The sequence below is a fragment of the Misgurnus anguillicaudatus genome, chromosome 1 (assembly GCF_027580225.2).
Source record: "Misgurnus anguillicaudatus chromosome 1, ASM2758022v2, whole genome shotgun sequence".
Lineage (NCBI taxonomy): Eukaryota > Metazoa > Chordata > Actinopteri > Cypriniformes > Cobitidae > Misgurnus > Misgurnus anguillicaudatus.
In genome coordinates this window covers 13,706,699-13,726,423 of record NC_073337.2, presented here as the reverse complement: position 1 = coordinate 13,726,423, position 19,725 = coordinate 13,706,699, and the positions used below count along the sequence as shown (strand labels likewise).

General features: G+C 35.1%; 2 protein-coding genes across 5 annotated transcripts; both read right to left on the bottom strand.

Moving 5' to 3' along the window:
- Positions 1 to 6,875: 6,875 nt before the first annotated feature.
- On the bottom strand, positions 6,876 to 9,235 carry ndufa12 (NADH:ubiquinone oxidoreductase subunit A12). 2 transcript variants are annotated; one of them, XM_055190535.2, is made up of 4 exons: positions 9,075 to 9,235; positions 8,385 to 8,467; positions 8,209 to 8,296; positions 6,876 to 7,158 (listed from the first exon to the last, which is right to left on the bottom strand). In XM_055190535.2, exons 1-4 carry the CDS (start codon positions 9,161 to 9,163, stop codon positions 6,978 to 6,980), a joined length of 441 nt encoding a protein of 146 aa, XP_055046510.1. In that variant the 5' UTR covers positions 9,164 to 9,235; the 3' UTR covers positions 6,876 to 6,977. The 2 variants fall into 2 exon arrangements, with proteins under 2 accessions (XP_055046510.1, XP_073722929.1); XM_073866828.1 differs by lacking the exon at positions 9,075 to 9,235 and adding an exon at positions 9,013 to 9,044.
- Positions 9,236 to 9,600: 365 nt separating this feature from the next.
- On the bottom strand, positions 9,601 to 18,934 carry nr2c1 (nuclear receptor subfamily 2, group C, member 1). Of its 3 annotated transcripts, none has more exons than XM_055191141.2 (14): positions 18,763 to 18,934; positions 17,740 to 17,805; positions 17,488 to 17,597; positions 16,062 to 16,292; positions 15,677 to 15,755; positions 14,160 to 14,339; positions 13,767 to 13,914; positions 13,584 to 13,680; positions 12,806 to 12,984; positions 11,494 to 11,644; positions 11,044 to 11,404; positions 10,746 to 10,883; positions 10,554 to 10,659; positions 9,601 to 10,421 (listed from the first exon to the last, which is right to left on the bottom strand). In XM_055191141.2, the coding sequence occupies exons 3-14, from the start codon at positions 17,539 to 17,541 to the stop codon at positions 10,247 to 10,249; spliced, it is 1,899 nt and encodes a 632-aa protein (XP_055047116.2). In that variant the 5' UTR covers positions 17,542 to 17,597; positions 17,740 to 17,805; positions 18,763 to 18,934; the 3' UTR covers positions 9,601 to 10,246. The 3 variants fall into 3 exon arrangements, with proteins under 3 accessions (XP_055047116.2, XP_055047118.2, XP_055047115.2); XM_055191143.2 differs by lacking the exon at positions 17,740 to 17,805 and having other exon boundaries at positions 11,044 to 11,183; positions 11,283 to 11,404; positions 18,763 to 18,920; XM_055191140.2 differs by lacking the exon at positions 17,740 to 17,805 and having other exon boundaries at positions 18,763 to 18,933.
- Between the last annotated feature and the right edge of the window lie 791 nt (positions 18,935 to 19,725).

Here is a 19,725-nt window from a genome sequence, read left to right as displayed (position 1 = left end):
TTCAAAATTACTGATTTTTTATGCCAAAAATCATTTTAAATAAAGATCATGTTCCCCAAAGATATTTCCTACTGTACATGTATCAAAAATATGTCCTGTTCTTTCTGTATTTTTGAAGCTTTGATTGTGTTCACAGTGTGCAATATAACATGTGTTCATGTTTCACATGTAAAAAAAACGCGATATTTTTCACACAATTGACTTATCAACGCTGTTTTCTAAAAACAGTCTGATGTCTTCCTTGTTCTATGAAGTCCCTCCTTCAGAAATACGTATCGAGTCAGAGCAACAACAAACCGCCCTCGCGCGGCGCAAGCCATTGAAATGAATGGGTTTCATAGCGCAGCGCACACCGCGTCAGCTTGAAAAAAGCCGCTATACCATAATCACGTCGTAATGCTATTAATGGTCTATAGCCACACTTCACATTTAAGCTTACGTAATTTAAAACAACGCTAACTTACCTTTAAAATAGCTGAAGGCGGCGTGTACGAACATTAAACTTCCTTAAAACAGTGTCCTGTAGATTTGTAAATTCCGCGGCAATACATCCAATCAGAGAAACTGGTCTATTTTAATTAAAGAAAACATATCAACTATATTTTCCTCATTTGATTACATTACAAGTCATGAAACATTCAATGTTTAATTTATTTTCATTATTCTTGATATATATTAAATTAATAAAAAACTTTGTAGGTGGCACAACAACCTGTTTGGGGGGGCACTGCCCGCGAATGCCCCCCCTTGACGGCGGCCCTGTATCGAGTTCTGATTGTGTAGCTTGTTTAGTGTGTTGTGATTCAATAGCAGCTTAGCTTGCCGTTAGCTTAGCTGGCGACTGATGTATTCCTGTGGGCGGAGTTTAGTCTACGAACTGTTTTACTGACGTCATTAAAGCAGGAAGTAGAGGACTGTAGTCCAAACTGACCGTTCGCTGTAGGCTTTAAAAGGGGAATTCTGTTAAAGAAAATATATTGCCTGGCAGTGAACTTTGAGCTTTATCATTTTACAAGTATCATTTATGCTATTATAGCAACATTACACACTAACTAGGGTTTAAAAAATAGTATCAGGAAGAACGTGACCTTTAAAATCACAGTTTGAGCCTGTCTCACCAAACCTCATGTATACAAAAGACAAAACTGTGTTAAGTAAATAATATTACAACAATATTCTAATTTAAACATATAGGTTATATTAAATAATTCCTAATATTAATACCCTATACTAATACTATATTCCTTTACTTTAGTTTTAAAACTGTGTGTATTCAAATGTGTAGCCCTGTCAACCGCATACCACTGCTGCTATCCATAGATCTTAACTTGTAGTAAATGTGGAACATTGATTTAAGTACACAATGTACAGTCACATGAGTTATAGTCTACTCTAAACAGTTCATACACACACAGACGTCATACTTTGTTCCATACACTTCCTGTGACTGGGTGGGAATGTGCAAAGAACTGCAATATTTCAGATGTCAGAATAGACCTACAGCAGAAACAATAGTCTATATCAGATCCGACTTGTAATATAAAACCGCACACATGCACGCAAATCAAATACTATTGTTCAAAGAGTGTTAAGCACCCTATGTGTTGTCCATCCTCTTAACAGGGAGTGGTCGAGTTGGATAAACAGTTTGTTTTGGACCTCTTCCTGCTCCTAGTGTCTTCCTCCCTTTACTCCCACCATATTAGAGGTGAAGTAAAGCATGTGCAGTTAACTACTTTCTGGGCCAGTGCTAAATTTACCACATTAAGTGCCTTAAAATAAGGTCATACTGAAACTGTAAAGACATGATCGTTGTCAAATATGATACAACACATTAACTGTGGTGTTGAAGTTATGAGATTATAGGAAAATCCTATACTCTTATATACAAAAATTCAAAAAATGATCACAAGCTGTCAGTGTGGCAATACCTGTTCAAAAAAGAACACATATAAGTAGCCTAGTGGTTACAGAGTAGGGTTTGTAACCCGAGGGTCGTGGTTAGATTTTTAAGACCGTCCGGTAGTGACTAAGAGGCCCTTAAGCAAAACATCTTTCCCACAATTGTTCCCTGGGCAATACAGTGATAGCTGCCTAATGCTCCGGATGTGTGTGTGCACGACTTGTTGTGTGTGTTCATCACTTTATGGGTCACAATACATTGGCCACGATGTCAATGTCACTGTCACTAAATGTTAGAGATTACAGTATAAGATTATGACCTTATGGGTACTACCCCGGTGACAGCTTGGGATGATTTTTGACCAGTTTTTTGACAGAAGAGCTCAAGAGATTTGTTGTAGCTCAGTCAGCTTACTGTAGTCTTAGATGTTTCCCCAAAATTGCTTAAATTGTATGCTTTAAACTGAATTTGGGTAAATAAAATTAAAATTATTTGAGTTCAAATTATTTGAGTTGAAATCTTCAATAATACTGAGCTCTGAGCTCAGTTTGTGATATTAAGATCTCTCCTGAAACTCCAATGGGGACGTTTGGTTTCTGGGTCTTTTTCTCGGGAGAAATATGAGACACATAAGACTTAAGCAAAAGTTGCACTCCTTGATATCTATGAAACAATACTGAGATGTTAAGGAGATCTCATATATGGCTCATTCTACAAAAAAGGTGGAAATGCTTGTCCCTTGCTTTTGCAGACCCCTTAATCATTTAATTTGACCCAATTATCACATAATGATATATATTTAATAAAAATAGACTGTCCTTAAAATGATGAGAGAGTTTATTTATTTAATTTTCGTTTTTTTTCCTTTTTTAAAGCTTTTTTTTAAATGTCTGTTCCTGAAAATCGCCCTTTGATCATACATGGAAGTTGAATTGTGTACTTATTATTTAAAACCATGTTTTTTTATAAAACAAATCTAATTTACATTTACCTTTAACCCTGTATGAATTTACTACAACACTGAAATGGTAAAAAATACATTATTAATATGAATAATATCAAATAAATATTTGTCCCCCAAATTTATGTCATTGGTGTTACCCTACCCAAAGCACTTTTATTTTGAAACAATAAATCAGCTCTTTGAAGTTTTTCTTGGGGCAAGAGGTCAGTGAAAGAAGTGCAGTGGAGGAAGGCAAAGCGTTTTTTAGATGTCTTACCTTATTTGTCTAAAATATCATAATATATCTAAGAATTTTGAGATAAGATTTTTTGGATGTCATTAGTGTTACTCTTTTTTATAGCTGGGAGTGTCAAGATCTTTACATAAAAATACATTATACTGAATAAGTATGTGATTGTTACATCTCTGATGAAATAGCACATGGCGAATGGCAGCCATTTTGTTAAAATATTAGTTTTTTTCTGTACATTGTCATTGGTGTTACCATCATTGGTGTTACTGTCTTCTCTAATGAGTACTTCCTAAGCACTATTCTTTTAACTGACCAACATAAAGCATAAAAACAAAACAAGATGGAAATTTTATGAAAGTTTATAATTTTTATCATATTCATTATCTATTATTATATTCTTATTTTGTCATTGGTGTTACATTGTGTCATTGGTGTTAAACCAAGTTTTGGTGTTATGAATGTATTTCCTTGTACTTTCTAGTAATATTTTGTTGTTGATATGGGATGTAAGACATTGTTGATATTTCAGTCTTTGCATCAAAGCCTTTTGGGTTGAATATTTTTGTTTTTGTTGGTTTTAAAGAACAAAGTCAAACTGAGAATCAAATAATTTCATACAATGTTGGGTAAAGATGAAGAATTTAATTAAACAAATATTAATAATCAATTATTTTTCTTGCTGTTATCATTCCTCTACTCAACCTTTAACTAAATACACAAGCTGTAATTAGAAAAAATATTTAATATCAACATTAATTTTGTTTAAATCACAGGTAACACCAATGACAAATAAATGACTCATGGATTATTAATTAAAATGTATTAAAAAGTTAAAAATAGATTAAGCTCCCCGTTTTGCGGATTCATAGATTGACAAGTTAATTAATGATATTAAAGAAGTTTTGGGTATGTTGAAAGAAGATCATTTAGGCAAATTTTCATCACCCAAATTCCACCTTTTCTGTAGAATGACCCATATGATTTCTCTTTCTTATGGGACATGAGTGGTTGGCAGGCACTGTGATGCATTTACTTGTGCCATCTGCTGCACCTGTGTTGGTCATTACTATTTGTTTCCATATTGGGTCTGTACTATATTCTGGTGAATGGTTTTAGTCCCTGATAGTAAAGAAAAATGGCAAGTTAAAAAGACACCAAAGTAGCATACGGAAACCACAATGGACTGTAACTGAGATGTCTGACGTTTATCTGACATGAATACACACGTATTCAAAAGAGGTATGAAAATTTAAACTACTTGGTGGTGTAAAATGACACTTTGCTAATGTGGTTATGTATAATTAATCAGCTTAAAGCTTTTTGCAGTGAACAGTGTGTGAGAAAGGGTTAGGCTAGTACTAAATTAGTAGTAAAATAGTGTAGCAGTCTCTCTTTTTAACACAGATGAGTTACAAATATCTCTGATCTTTTAATGTGTTAACCATAAACTGTTGGTGTCATTTACACATTGCACTTCCCTTTTGTACTGTAAGGCTATATTGAAGGATGCATCATATTGAAAATAACATTTCCCCTACCCTTCACCTTCCTTAAAATATTAAAGTGGACATTTCACAAAACTTTTTTAATATTTAAAATAAATCTTTGGTGTCCCCAGAGTACGTATGTAAAGTTTAAGCTCAAAATATCATAATTATAGCATGTTAAAATTGCCACTATGCAAGTTTGAGCAAAAATTTGTCCTTTAAAATGCAAATGAGCTGATCTCTGCACTTAATGGCAGTGTCGTGGTTGGATAGTGCAGATTAAGGGGTGGTATTATCTGACATCACAGGGGAGACAAATTTCAATGACCTATATTTTCGCATGCTTGCAGAGAATTGTTTACCAAAACTAAGTTACTTGGTTGTTTTTTTACACATTTTTTAGGTTGATAGAAGCACTGGGGACACAATTATAGCACTTAAATATAAAAGTCAGATTTTCATGATATATCCCCTTCAAATGATCACTTTATGATATGGTACTTTATTTATGTACCTTGGTATTTACTTGGTACTTCAATACTTCATGGAATATTTCCTTGGCAGTATATAATGCAATGCAAACCCTACTGAAAAATCCAACTAAGATCAGCATAAGCTGGTGAGCTGGTTTTAGCTGGTCTCCCAGCTTGGTTTTAGCTCGTTTTGCTGGTGTAGAAACCTGGATATTGCCAGGCTAGGAGGACCAACTTAAACCAGCTACTGACATTGCTTATGCTGGTCTCAGCTGGATTTTTCAGTAGGCAAGGTTCTGGGTTTGATTCCCAAAACCCCACATCCTGATAAAATGTTTGATAAAAACTTGCATGCGCTGTTAAGTCACTTTGATCAAAGGCATCTTCCAAATGCATGTAAAACCACACTCTCAGATACAAAAGTTGTACCTTTTTGTCACTGGGATGGTAGCTTTTAAAAAGGTCTTAATATGTACTATTTAGGTACAAATAGGTACTTTTGTGGTACCAGTGCAGTAGCCTATGTAGCCTACATCTAAAAAATGAGTGTGAACCTTCAAGGTACCAAAATGTAGCTTTTAGAAACAAAAACATTTACTGCCACAGGGATAACTTTTGTACCTTCATGTACCTTTATTTCAGAGAGTCCCTTACCAAAATTAGCCATGGTTTTACTACAGTTAAAAAAAACAAAAAAAAAACATGTTTACTGTAGTAAAATCATGGTAACCACAAAATAACCATGCTTTTGACAACCTTGGTTTTCAAAAACCATAGTTAAAACATGGTTAGTGTAGTAAAATCATGGTTTTACTGATAGTAATCAATACACCAAAAAACATGGTTACTACTACACTGTTACCACAATAAAACCATGGTTAATTTTCATAAGGGGTGCATCCATGATACCATGATCTGTATAGTATTGATGTGTAATGATGGTTTCAATTTTTAAGTGAACACCCAAGTGTGCCCAGTTTCAGTTCAACAATTCCTTCTCAAAAGTCCAAAGTTAGCAAATTCGGAATAAAAGAAAGTAAACATCTCCCTCTGTTGGTCAACCTTTGAGTTACTCTAAACATACAGTCACTTGATGTCCTCATTTGACAACAGCTCATTGGAAAGACATGTTTTGATTTGAGAGGTAATTTATTACTACTATACCTCATTTTTGTGGATTTTGTCCAGATATATAAGGCACATCATTGAAGTAAAAATAAAACAATGTTAATGGTGAAAACAATGTTATGTTACACTGATTTAGTTCAAACTAACTTTCACACATCATCATGATACTGTACATTATCACCACATACTTGCACTGCTCTGTTATAGAAAAAACTTCACATTTCACTTTTTTACTGATCTGTCCAACATTGAGACAAACAGAAAATGAAGCAACTTGTGCATGAGGTCACACAGGGCAACTCTAAGCTTACACATTTATCCAAAGAAACTTAGTGCATTAGAAGGTATACATTTTTAAGTATTCCTCATTGACATTTTGCACTGGCAACACAATATTCTACTAGCTGAGCTACAAGAACACAGTTACAGAGTATAGTTGTCTTAACCAACATACAGTTATATACACAAACCATAAAAATAACCCTTTTAGTTATACTAATACACATTTCTAATCTGTCTCCAAAACCCAATTTCTACTAAAATCTACTTCCCTGTTCCACAACCACCTAACCTACATTTTTATTGGCTTTCCCTGTCGACTTTATACATATCTTTCTTCTTCATTTTACTTCCATTGGTCAATATTAAAAATGCTAGAACCAGAAACACAAACAGCCAGACAAAGATAATTTTCATTTTAGTTTATTTAATTATAAATCTCAGCTACAATGTACATAACGTCCCACAGCGCAGAACAGTGGTGGCGGGGGGACAGATTTAATGTGGAGAGTTATTGCTCTCCGGCCTTTGGTGGCACCCATTCATGGATCTTCTTGCGGGTGGTAGAATAGGGAACATAGCAGTTAGATGTGCCACTGAGGTTAATCTGATGAACCTGAGCCAGAAACTTCTTGGGTTCTGGAGGGTGAGTGGTGGGTGGGTCATCTGTAATTGAGTGAAGCCAACGATGCCTGAGAAAACCATTAAGGAAGAAAAGGAAGGAAGGGTTCAATATTCCTGGCCAAATAAAGCCTGTGTCTAACAATTTAGGGTTAGGGTGTGAAGAATTACTCTTAAAAACTGGTAAACCAAGAGTACATTCATCCTTATATTGAGAAAGTTAAACACAATTGATATACAATACATGAAGTCCCTGTAGCAATAAAGGATTTTAAGGTGCCACTGTTCCAGTGTAATAAAATATTTAAGTACAGAATAATAATTACAACATGGGGGTTAGGTGCATGTAATTATGCATAATTTATAGGGCTGTTAAAAGATTAAGATCGCAATTAATCACATACAAAATAAAAGTTTGCATAATATACATGTGTGTGAGTGTGTATAATATATGTATATATAAATTCACACATACGTGTATGAATTTAAGAAAAATGCTATTTAGGTGTATTTTTATTTATAATATAAAAATATATAGAAAATTATAAACATATATGTAAATGGTTCTTAAATACAAACATTAATGTGTGTGTATTTATATATATATATATATATATATATATATATATATATATAAAATAATTATACACAGTGCACACACATAATTATGCAAAAAAACTTTCATTTTGTATTCGACCAATCGCAATCAATCCCTAAACAGCCCTAATAATTTACTGTTATTACTATAATAAGTACATGTAACATGTTTAACAAATTTACAGTAAAATAAAAAGTGTTACCTTTGTTTTCTATTTCTCTGTAAGATGATGCAAAACGGTGTGCTTCGTCATAATGGGTGCCTCTAATATTATTAGTCTCTATAGTCGTCAATTGATTACCACATTGTACAAGAATTAAATACTTTTGAACCAAAATAACCCTATAGGTCAAAATAATGGTGAAATACTTTAATATTTAACAAGATTTAATAAGATTAAGAGCCTTATAAATGTAAAACAATTCTTGTAATGCAAAATCTTCATAAAAAAAACGTTTGAGAGGGCTAAAGGAATAAACTAAGTCTGTTAAAAGTATGAACATGCTTCATATTAATGCATTACCATTCAGCAGGGACCATGCTGCCATCAACATCCCATATTGTCCTCTTGCCATTCATTTCTGTGGTGTAAATGACCCATCGGTGACGGCCTGGAGGTCATTAATTGAACAGAATTCAGTCAAATTAAAGAAATTACAAATTTATACATGATGTTTGTTTTGTTGTTCAAGTACATACCAAAAAAGTATCTGTTGTCCTCAAAATATTTGTTGCCATATTTGTCAATCCCCACTAAGGCTCCAGTCTTGATATCGTTCGCTCTGAAAAACAAAAAATCATTGTTTTGACAAAACAAAATACACATGCAATTCAAACCGAGGTAAAACACTAAAGCATTATATGCCTATAAACACCCAGGTGAGTAAGAAATAATAAAAATTACACTTTTTCAGTTGTATTTCATCAGAATCGTAATTTATCCATTAGGGTTTTAGCAAATTAATTTTAATTCCATTTTGTAATTACCAATTCCTGAGTCTTCTAAGATTGGCTTAAAATTAAATAATATATTAGTAGTAGTAGTAAGTAGAAGCAAAGCATGCTTTAAAAGGAAAAAAAATACAGAAAAACTCTTCGATTTGGTACAACCCTTGTAACAACTGTGTATTTCAATGTAGTTTTATCTTATTTGTGTTTTAACGTAACGTTAAACGTTACTCTTACTCGATCCTTGCATTGTGTAACAGCAACTTGCATTTTTGCTGAATTAATGCTAAATTGACATACGAATGTACTCTTTAGCCTGTTGTTGCCAGTTATTTCACATTGAGAGGTCATTGCTTTGAATTCAGTCTCCTTTACACACCGTCCTTCATTTAACATCTTCCCCGTGTGGCTTTTAAACTCTTCATTACTCGTTTGAATCACCTGAAAAATTGCAGAAAAAGGCCTTTGATTCCGCCGTGACCGGTGATCTGACCCACGGCCCGCCGTACTAGATTCGCGTACTCCGCCATCACACCACCGACGGACTCTAAACACTGACGGACCGTCCCACACTTTTAATGTTCCAGCTAAACACGAACTCTTCTGTTCAGTTCCGCTAACATTTGCGCAATAAATTACAAACTCGTTTCTTTTCGCAGCTAAAAAATGTTTTACACACTACTCTTATAAACTATAACATTTTTGTACTATAAAAAACGAATTGAAGAAATATGGTGTATATTCCGGGCCGGCTAAACACGAACCCTTCTGTTCAGTTCCAATAACATCTGCGCAATAAAATACAAACTCGTTTCTTTTTGGAGCTAAAAAATGTTTTACACACTACTCTTACACACCATAACATTTTTTTGTACTATAACAAAAACTAATTGAAGGAATATGGTGTATATTCATGCAAAATCTGAAATGCTCTTGTAATTATGCATATAAATATTTATCAGATGACTCGAGGTTGGAATCCTGTTTAATAAAAACAAATTAACAATTACAGATAAATTAAATAAAAAACAATTCATACATACATTTTTTGACTTTTTATTAATTTACACATTTGATGAATTCCTGAATATTTGCATGCCCATGGGAACCCTGTTTATAACATTAAATTTGTCATAACAAATCATTGGTTTACATGCAAACAAATAACAAAATACTGACATTGCTTCCTTTAATTTGACATTTATTTATCCTATATACACGATTCATATACATACAAACTCAGTGCTTGGGGGGGTCAAAGTCCATTTTGGAAGTTCTTCAGAACAAGTTCCTTGCACCTTCTGTGTCTTATAGACACTTTTCAAAACATAAGTATACAATACAATTAAAGCCAAAACCATTAGACTGCAAAAGTAACTGTAATCCACTGTATCCATACTTAAAAAACCCATAGACACAATCCATACACTGACAAAATGAAATGGCAAAGTCCTTAACAAAATAATGTCCGCATTCAAAATGATTCATATGATTATATCATACAGGCTGCTGATTTGGCCCCGTGGGTCCAGTGAGTAAAAGGACATAATGGTTCAGTTTTTGAGGCAATGTCAAGTTAAAGCTGATTTGTATGGCTGTGGGTAAAATTTCAGTCACTCGGTGGTGCTGGCTGATTGGCTGTTGTAGTCCGTGGACTCCATTTTGAGAATGTAGGGAATGATGCTGTCGATCTGAACATTCCCGATGAGGCCGGTGAAAAATAGCTCTTCTGTCACCGCTGCGCTCATTAACCGAAGAGCAGGAAGACGTACTAACAGTTTCGACAGACTAAAAAAGAAACAATATATTTAAATACATTTAAAAGCAATAATTACATTGTTAGTCCATAAATCATAACCTCAGTATCAACATTAACATATCAATGGTTGAGTGTATAGCCATAGATTCAGAGTTGCTCACCGATACGTATCCTCTGGATAAATTTTGCTTACGTAGTCCTGCAGTTCCATGTAAGCTTTCTGCTGAAAGCGTTCAATCTGAGGAGTGTTGTCCACTCCAGAGTGATCTGCAAATGAACACACATAAGCAAACATTATGGTTTATTTTCTCACTTTCCTTAAAAATTCATTTAAAATAACCTCAGTTTCTTACCCGGGCTGAAAAGAACCACAGCTTTGAGGTATGCATACTCATAGGCATCAGGACTCATGCGGCTCATACTGTTGCAAAACTCCTGCATACGCCAGATGTGCTCCATGACTTGCTTTGCCCTCTCTTGAGACAGTTTTTCTAATAAACACACACATTTATCAACCATAAGTAATAAAAAATATAAGTGCAAGCAGCCATACAGGCAGCCAGCTACCATTTAAGATGGTAAAATTGAAACTCATAGGTAAATAATTCGGACACCCTAAATAGGCAGCAACTACACAAATAGTGACCCTACCTTCATCCAGGCTGGTCTGTAAGTGGTTGATTATGGCTGTGAGGATTGTCTCTACATTCATTATATGTGAACACTGAGCCAGACCCAAAGCAAACAATTCATTCCAGCAGGCCTTCATCAGTGTGATGCTGTTGTCTGAGCTAGAAAACAAGTATGCAACGCATGAAATGAGAATATATAACCTATAATTGTATTTGACATGACAGGAGACATCAACAATGTAGGAAACATCAACATACCCAAGGGCCTGGAAAGCAGGAATAGAGCGTGCCCAATGCATCGAGAGGAAAAGCAGACGAGATGCTGATTCACAGATGTAATTCAGATTCAGGAAGTCTGGGATGGGCACTGGCATCATGAGCTAGACACAATGTTAAAAACACATTTGAATAATCTTTAAATTAGGATACAATGCAACTACCCTATTTTTATAAATCACCGACTACTAACCTTAAAGGGCACGTGCATATCTGAGAGTAGCGGTCCTTCCAGTTCCAGCAGGGTGTTGGTTTGGTCATCAACTCTTACTGCAACAATCTCTTCAGCCTCCTCGTCCCCACAGCTCTCTGGCTGAAGCACTTTTGCGAGTGTGTCAAAAGCCCTGGATACAAATACACAAACATTTCATGAGTTCGCATTAACATGTAATCGATAGGGAATGAGATAAAGCATATTTGACGCGACGTCCGAGGGCAGGGCTCTGAGCTTGCAATTTTAGTCTGAACCCCTCTTTAACTGGGATACATAAAACTAGCTGAGAGTGAGGTGATGGGGTGGAGGAGGGAGACGGCTATTTATAGGCACCTCATTGTGGTGATTTTGTTGGATCACATTAGCATGCTCCTCTTGAACTTAGTAAAATAAACTTCATATAAAGACAGCCACATACTGTATACTGGGTGATTCTCTCGAAATTAGACTTATGAGGTGTCATGAAACATATTGATAAAAAAGTAAATGCAAAGTAAGAGTATCAAAATAAGAAGCATACAGTTACGAAAATCTCTTCATGTACTATTTTGCACATGATTTCAAATAACATCATACAAACCAATTTTGTTGTTTTTTCACATTTAAGAGGAAATTTTTCATTTCCGCAACTTGTCCATGACTGGATTTGGGTTCTTTGACATAGAAATATTTATAATTAAAAATTATAAAAAATAAAAAGCTTTAGTGCATGTTATACTATAAACATTTACAGAAAAGAAACATGTTGTATTTGGTGATCATTGGTAAATATAGAGACAATAATAAGGAATATAAATGTGTCCAAGAAATATGTTCTCATCCTCCGCAACAATTTTCAATCATTGTTTAAGCCCTCAAGGAACTAACATTATCCGAAAAAAAAAAAAGTTTGAAGGGAAATAATTGACTGTGACACTCAAGATGGCTACCAGGTAAGCAGTTCTTATTTTTCTCTCCAGATAAAAGTTTACATTTTGTTTGTCATAGTACCTAGACAACTTTTTAGTTCTCATTACCGAAACATGAGTTGTAAATGCATATATTTTAATGTAATATCATGTTGTGGTAATGATAATTTTTGATAATGATAATCTAAAAAAAGTAGCTAATTGTATAGGAAATATTTTTTTAATCCTCTAAAAATAATGGTTATAGTAAGTTCAGACTTTAATCTTATATGTGCTTCAATGGCTTTTTTTAAAAATCTGATGCTGGACACCTTTAAGTCTGGATTTCGAGAGAATCACCCATATGTCTGCGGTATCAGAACTAGACAAGTTTTCTTTTGTACCGCGTGACGTCGCTCTGCTCTTCTCGCTGAACGTCTGTCATGGCGCTGTCATCGTTGCTCATGGTCTCAATTCCTGACAGGTCTGTACTGCTGTCCATCATCTCACGACTTTTGCTGAGGTGACCTAGAGACGTGACCACGTTGGCCAGTGTACCCAGATCACCCTGACTGGAATCATTCTTGGGTAAACATCATAAAAAAAAACTAAATTAGATGTCATACACAATAACTTTACGTTAACACAATTTGCAGACACCAAAGCAACCTACAGTGCATTTAAATGTGTCTTTTTGGGATTCGAACCCATGACATTTGTGATGCTCAACCCATTGAAGCACATTCTAACTTAAAAGTCTGAAACAAACTTAAAACCAGTGGTTCTCAAACTGGGGGGGGGGGGGGTGGCAGTTTTATGGCATTTTATAAAATGCATTAATTTACCATAAATGTTGTGTAATTAAACCTCAGCTACTAATCAACAGCACTACATTGTATCATTTAATATGTTTTGTTTAATTCAAATTATAAGTTTGAGATTGCTTTACGTCATTTCCCTTTTTTTGGAAGGGGGGGGGCACAAAGGGATGCACCCTACACAAGGGAAAAGTTTGAGAACCACTGCTTAAAATTAAGTGTATTTTTATGAATAGTATACAAACTCCTACAAATTTATTTGTACTATAACAAATGGTCATCACTTTAGTGTGCAAAATATTTGACATTAAATGCTTTAAAAAAATTATAATTACCTAATGATTTATATTTAAGTGTTTCTTACCTGATCTGGTGACGAAGGAATTAAAATGCTATTGTCAAGTTTAGAAATGGACTGCTGGATATTCAAGAGCATGTTGGAGTCCAATATATTGGTGGATCTACGAATAAACACAGAATTAAAAATCACAAAAACAACCAAAAACGGAGGCAAAATTGAATTTATGACCCATAAACTCCCACATACTTTGGGGTCTCTTTGTTGCTTACAAACGTTGGCATGGCGGCAAGAGGGCTGCAGAGGTTTTTGCGAATGTAGATCTTTTCAATGGAGGGCGCGCAGTTGGCCGGCTTTTCTCTTGACACTTCCATTGGCTTCCTCTCACACTGAACAGCTGTTGGGACATTTCAACATTGTTCATTTACACGCAAGCAATACACAGCAGCAGGCAACAGACAGCATGCAATCACATTCGGGGCAAAAATTTGGGCATATAGTAATGTTTGGAAAGTGTGGGTGAAGCACAGATTTTAAGTATTAAAATAATCAAATTTGTGTGCTTATGTCATGTGATTTTAATCCTGAAAGCAAGTGATTTGTTCATTTTACGTGTGTTTTGAGTGTTGGTAAAGTACTCACAATCTTGTCTCATGCCAAGGGCCATGCAGCGTTGCAGTCTACAGTACTGACATCGGTTCCGATGGTGTTTGTTAATGACGCACTCTCCGGTCCCTCGACACGAGTACACCAAATTTTTCCTGATGCTGCGTTTGAAGAAACCCTTACAGCCCTCACAGCTCACTGCTCCATAGTGACGGCCTGAACAAACACAGACACGTCTATTACATACATTACTTTATATAAACCATTAATTTGGCTGACGGTTAATTGTTTAATAAATTCGGACGATTACGACGATTAATTGCCTGTTTTAGGACTTTGCCGATTATGACGATTATTTGTCTGTTTTATTGCTTTGACATTTACTTTTATACATTTTTTGCTTGTTTTTCACACATATATATGTTTAAAAATCTGAAAAGTCTTCATAAGAAAAACACACACAATAACGTGTCTGAAAAAAACACTGAAAATAAAAATGCTATCAAAATAAACTGACTATACCTGAACAGTCATTAAATAGTAGCCAATCCTACAAAGGTCATACAATTAGTACACATGTATTTAATGGCTTTGCAATGCATCACGTTGCACTGTCAGTTAAGGACCGCCATCTGATACAGTCTCGTTTATACATGCGCTGCAGCTCCCTCTTGTGTTTTTTAGAGAGATGTGCAATCATTCCGGTGATCTGAAATCATTGCGATGAGGTCAAACAATCGCGATGAGACAATTATTTAATCATTGTGACAGCCCTACTAGAATTATTTATTTTTTTATGATATTAATATCATATAAAAGTTTTTATAGAAAATCAATACATTGCATATTATTAAAATTATAACATGAGTAGATCCTGAATCCTGACTGTCAACACAGTGTCTCAATGCCGAAGTTTAGTCAATTTTTTGCGCATGAAGCAATTTTGTCATCAGAAAAGAGCCTGCGTAGGTGCACGGCTCATTTGCATTTTAAAGGACACACCCAAAAATGGCACATTTTTGCTCACAGCCTCACACCTACAAAGTGGCAATTTTAAAATGTTATAATAAATTATCTATATGGTATTTTGAGCTAGAATCTTAAAAAAAGTATTGTGAAATGTCCCCTTTAAAATGCACAAACAGTAACACAAACGAAAAGAAAAGCATTGTTTACAATAGTTTATTTATTGTTTACCACTGTGTTTATTACTGCACATGAGCAAAATTAAAATCTTAGCTTTCATTTCAGAAACTATTTTATTTCATTTAAGTGAAAACTTCAAGAAAATGTTTTACAAATAATGTAGGAACCACTGTAAGAGGACAATAAGGATACAATGCTACATTGTAAATATTGTCTGTATGCTTTATGTTGGTAATACCTTAACAATTCTGTTTAATCAAATTCTTAACAATTCTGTTTAATCAAATTCTGCTCTCTTATTTTTGTCTATTATTATATCAGGTTGCTGGTTAGATATGACTAGTAAATCAGATGTTTTGTCTAACTGGTGAGATGGGGATATGTTTCTAATATGGGTGTTGTCTTACCTGAGGCCCTGTCTCCACAAACAACACAATACTCCACAGCAGCCTTTGTGAGTCCCTGCTCTGAACCATCTGTCACAAACTGAAAAATGAAACACAACAGTAATCTGAGATACTTCGAAGACCACAAAGGTACTTCCATGGTTCGAAAACAACAACAACAACAACAAGACAAACATGATTAGTAACTAAGGAACAGCATTCAACTACCTTTAAGACTAAAATAAACTTGAATATTTTAAAATACATAGTATTACGAGACATCACATTGCTAAATAAAATGGAGCTAAACTAAGCCAAAGATTAAAACACAGATAAGCATCCAAAATTTCATATAACATTACATTATTGGACATGCTTTATTATTACAGTCTGTATGCCTGTTTACCTGAATCTGCTGTCCGGTCAGGTCAGGTGATGCAAAAAGCAGTTGATTGACAGATGATCCATCTGCAGAGGTTAAGATGACTTTGGCAGGAGGGTTCTCCTGTTTAATGAATAGCTTCTCCTGGTTAGGATAATCCAGGTTAGCTAATATAAACTGCTGTTTGCCAACTCCAGCCTGATCAATAGCTGTGACTATTTGCAACTTCTGAGGCAAATGTTGATCCGTCACAATCTGAGACACACAACAGAGATGATCAAGTTCAATTCAATTTTATTTCTAATAGCACTTTTAACATTGTGATACTTAATAATTTCATTGTTGCACAGCTGCGTTTCAAAAAAGACATTTTAACACATGGACTAAAGGCATCATGGTATTATTGCCAGTTTTTCATAAAGTGTATATTATTGTCTATAACAATAACTGCACATGCATTACATTACACTTAAAGGATTAGTCCATTTTCTTAAAAAAATCCAGATAATTTAATCACCACCACGTCATCCAAAATGTTGTCTTTCTTTGTTCAGTCGAGAAGAAATTATGTTTGTGAGGAAAACATTCCAGGATTTTAATGGACTTCAATGGACCCCAACACTTAACACTTAACTCAACACTTAACATTTTTTTAAACATGTTTTATAAGGTTTCAAAGGGCGAGGCATAAGGTCTTATCTAGCGAAACGATTGTCATTTTTGACAAGAAAAATAAAAAATATGCACTTTAACCCACAACTTCTCGTCTATCTCCGGTCCTGTGATGCGCCAGCACGACCTCATGCAATACGTCATCACATTAAGAGGTCACGGATGACGAATCTGAGGACCGTTCCGACGTTGTTGTATGTGGAATGATACTAATAAATGTCTTTGTGTCAGTTTATTGTTTAAAATGGTCCTCAAATGTGCGTTTCATATATGCAATTACGTGACGTCGCACTGGCGCTTCACAGGACCGGAGACAGACGAGAAGTTATGGTTTAAAAGTGCATATTTTTTTTATTTACTTGTCAAAAATAACAATCGTTTCGCTAGATAAGACCCTTATGCCTTGTTTGGGATCGTTTAGAGTCCTCTGAAACTCTGTTGAAAAAACTGTTAAGTGTCAAGTGCCGGGTCTCATTAAAGTCCAATAAAATGAGAAAAATCCTGGAATGCTTTCCTCAAAAAACACAACTTCTTCTCGACTGAACAAAGAAAGACATCAACATTCAGGATGACATGGTGGTGAGAAAATTATCTGGACTTTTCCTTAAGAAAATGGACTAATCCTTTAAGCATTTTGGCTTACACGTTTATTCAATGCAAGACTTTCAGTCTAGACATTTTTTAAAGTGTGTTCGCTGGGAATCAAACCCATGGCTTTTAAAGAGTGCTCTACCTTTTGAGCTACAGGAACACGAGAGAGTGCAAATCATTAAGTCACCTGTAGGCCTCCATCCGCAGACACCAGTTGAATTCTGGGACTTTCCCCATCCATGATACCAAATTTCGAAGGGTGTTTCAGATCTAATGCCCCATCAGCAACACTATCCCCTGTGAAAACATCAAACAACTCACAAAACCTGCACATCCTTTCAATAAGGATCCCTAAAGTGACATTTAGTTTCCCAAAACATAATGCTAGGGTGGTTCCCAGCGGTTTAAATGTTTTGTGTGTTTGTAAGGGCATTGTTACGTCTTGCTGGATATACTGGGCTCCTGATATGATCTAGATAAAAGTCACATAATGCAAGACATCACTCTGTAAAACAAACCGAGTGGAACAAGTTGACAGTCATAGGTTTAATACTTTTTTGTTTAAAACTCCAATTAGCAATAAAAATAAACTGGCCAATACATTTTTGCTTACATTGGGTCATCATCACCATTATAAAAGTGATGATCTATCTAACATTATACATATTAATATTATATAGACGTATATATTGTACAGATGATTATATGTTGTCGTATTAGTGCAGATCGGATTCATTCTGATATGACAAACACTAAAATCTCAATCTGACTAGCAGTAGCTACATTAGCATACTAGCCAGCATAGCGAGTTATGTTTTTGTATTATTCTAATAACCAGTTGGCTTAATGGTAATGAATACGTGTGATCGAGTGTAATTGACAGCTGTAGGGTCAGTTATTCATATGGGGTGAGTGTGTGATCCGGGAAGATAAACGAAGATTTGTTCCTGTGGGTTAAAGGTCATGATTGAAGGGTTAAAGTGCTACACAGTCGTACACAAACAAGAGTCTTCGCTACAGCTGCTCTGCACGCATGGATTACAGGACAACTCTTACATTTTAACAGATTTAATTTATCGAGGGGTATATTAACAGGTCCGATAAATTGTTGTTTTTTGTCATGTATGTCTGCTGTGCTCGTTAGAGTACGGAACACACATAGCGGTAGCGTTAGCATGCATCGTATCAACATCGAAAACAACCTTTACGTTAGTTAGATGTCTTATTATGTGTAATGTGCTTTTAAACAACGTTGAAAGTTCATTTGGTCAGTTTATTATCAGAAGGTTGTTTGTAATAATCCATTCGATCGCAGAAATCTTCCTCGATGCTAACCGGTAGCATGCTAACTCCTGTTAGCAGGCCGGCTAACAACATCGCTTATAATCTGCTAAATTATGTATCCTAAATAATAATCGAGCATACCCTGATATTTGACAACGTAAAACGCAGTGATTCTTACCCTAATATGGTGTAGAATGATCCAAATACTAAGGTGTTTTAGTAAATAATCGTAATCCTACGGCTCGGCGCAGCTACAGGAGGTCAGAGTTCGCGACCCGCTCCGAGGAGACACACATTTCTGCGCATGCGCACAGAACCCATGCAATCAGCAATGTTCAGTTGAGATATTTTACTCTAGGAGAGAGTTTAGTTTACCATCATAAACAGTATGATTAAGTAGATGTTACGTTTCTTCGTCGGTGTGCACAAGTAGTAGACAAAAAGTATACATTTGATTGTAACGTTACTTAGTATTTGAAGCGCTAGTAGGTCCAAGAACATTTGACGTTTCTGGAGAAATTATGAAGTCCACGTGGTAAGATGCTTTTGGGGGGTACTTTCATCCTTACATGCGTGTAACAGTACTTTAAATAAAATGAAAACTGTTCTTTTGTCACAAGGATAACATACGATACCTGTTTTTTCCCCAATTGCTTCTGAACATTGTATTATTAAAAAGTTTCCTCAGGGTTTATTTTAAGTTACCAAATTTCCCATTTTAACTAACTTTTATGCAATGAATAACATATCCCATTATCCTTTCAAAAAGTTATTAAATATTCAAAAAAACTATCACAAACTTGCATATTGTAATGCTTTTATTTAAAGCCCCATGAAAATAAAATTAAACCTTTTAGTATAAATATGTTATAGAATAAATATAAACTATGGTATGGTCCAAAACACCAAAAAATTCCCATACAGAAGATATAAGCATTCAAAACCTACAGTTTGTCACATGCGCTTTAAAGCCTAGAATTTTTATGCATCATCCTAAACTTTAATTTATCAAATTTCCTCTCCAATCAAATGCCTTTTAGATGCCGAATCATCCCGCTCTACAGTTTTTTTAGCGGGCGTGCCGTGCACACATAGCGTTTATGCAATTGTTTCCAATGAAAGCCAGCAGCTGTCATTTTTT

Excerpts from the sequence above, each read along its gene's own strand:
- ndufa12 (XM_055190535.2), bottom strand. The coding sequence starts at position 9,163 with ATGGCGGAGTACGCGAATCTAGTACGGCGGGCCGTGGGTCAGATCACC. Across the intron at positions 8,297-8,384 it reads GGACAACAGATACTTTTTTG|GCCGTCACCGATGGGTCATT; the intron begins GTATGTACTTGA and ends AATGACCTCCAG. Across the intron at positions 7,159-8,208 it reads AGCATGGTCCCTGCTGAATG|GCATCGTTGGCTTCACTCAA; the intron begins GTAATGCATTAA and ends TGGTTTTCTCAG.
- nr2c1 (XM_055191141.2), bottom strand. The coding sequence starts at position 17,541 with ATGGATGGGGAAAGTCCCAGAATTCAACTGGTGTCTGCGGATGGAGGC. Across the intron at positions 13,915-14,159 it reads CCTTGGCATGAGACAAGATT|CTGTTCAGTGTGAGAGGAAG; the intron begins GTGAGTACTTTA and ends ATGTCCCAACAG. Across the intron at positions 13,681-13,766 it reads AGCAACAAAGAGACCCCAAA|ATCCACCAATATATTGGACT; the intron begins GTATGTGGGAGT and ends GTTTATTCGTAG.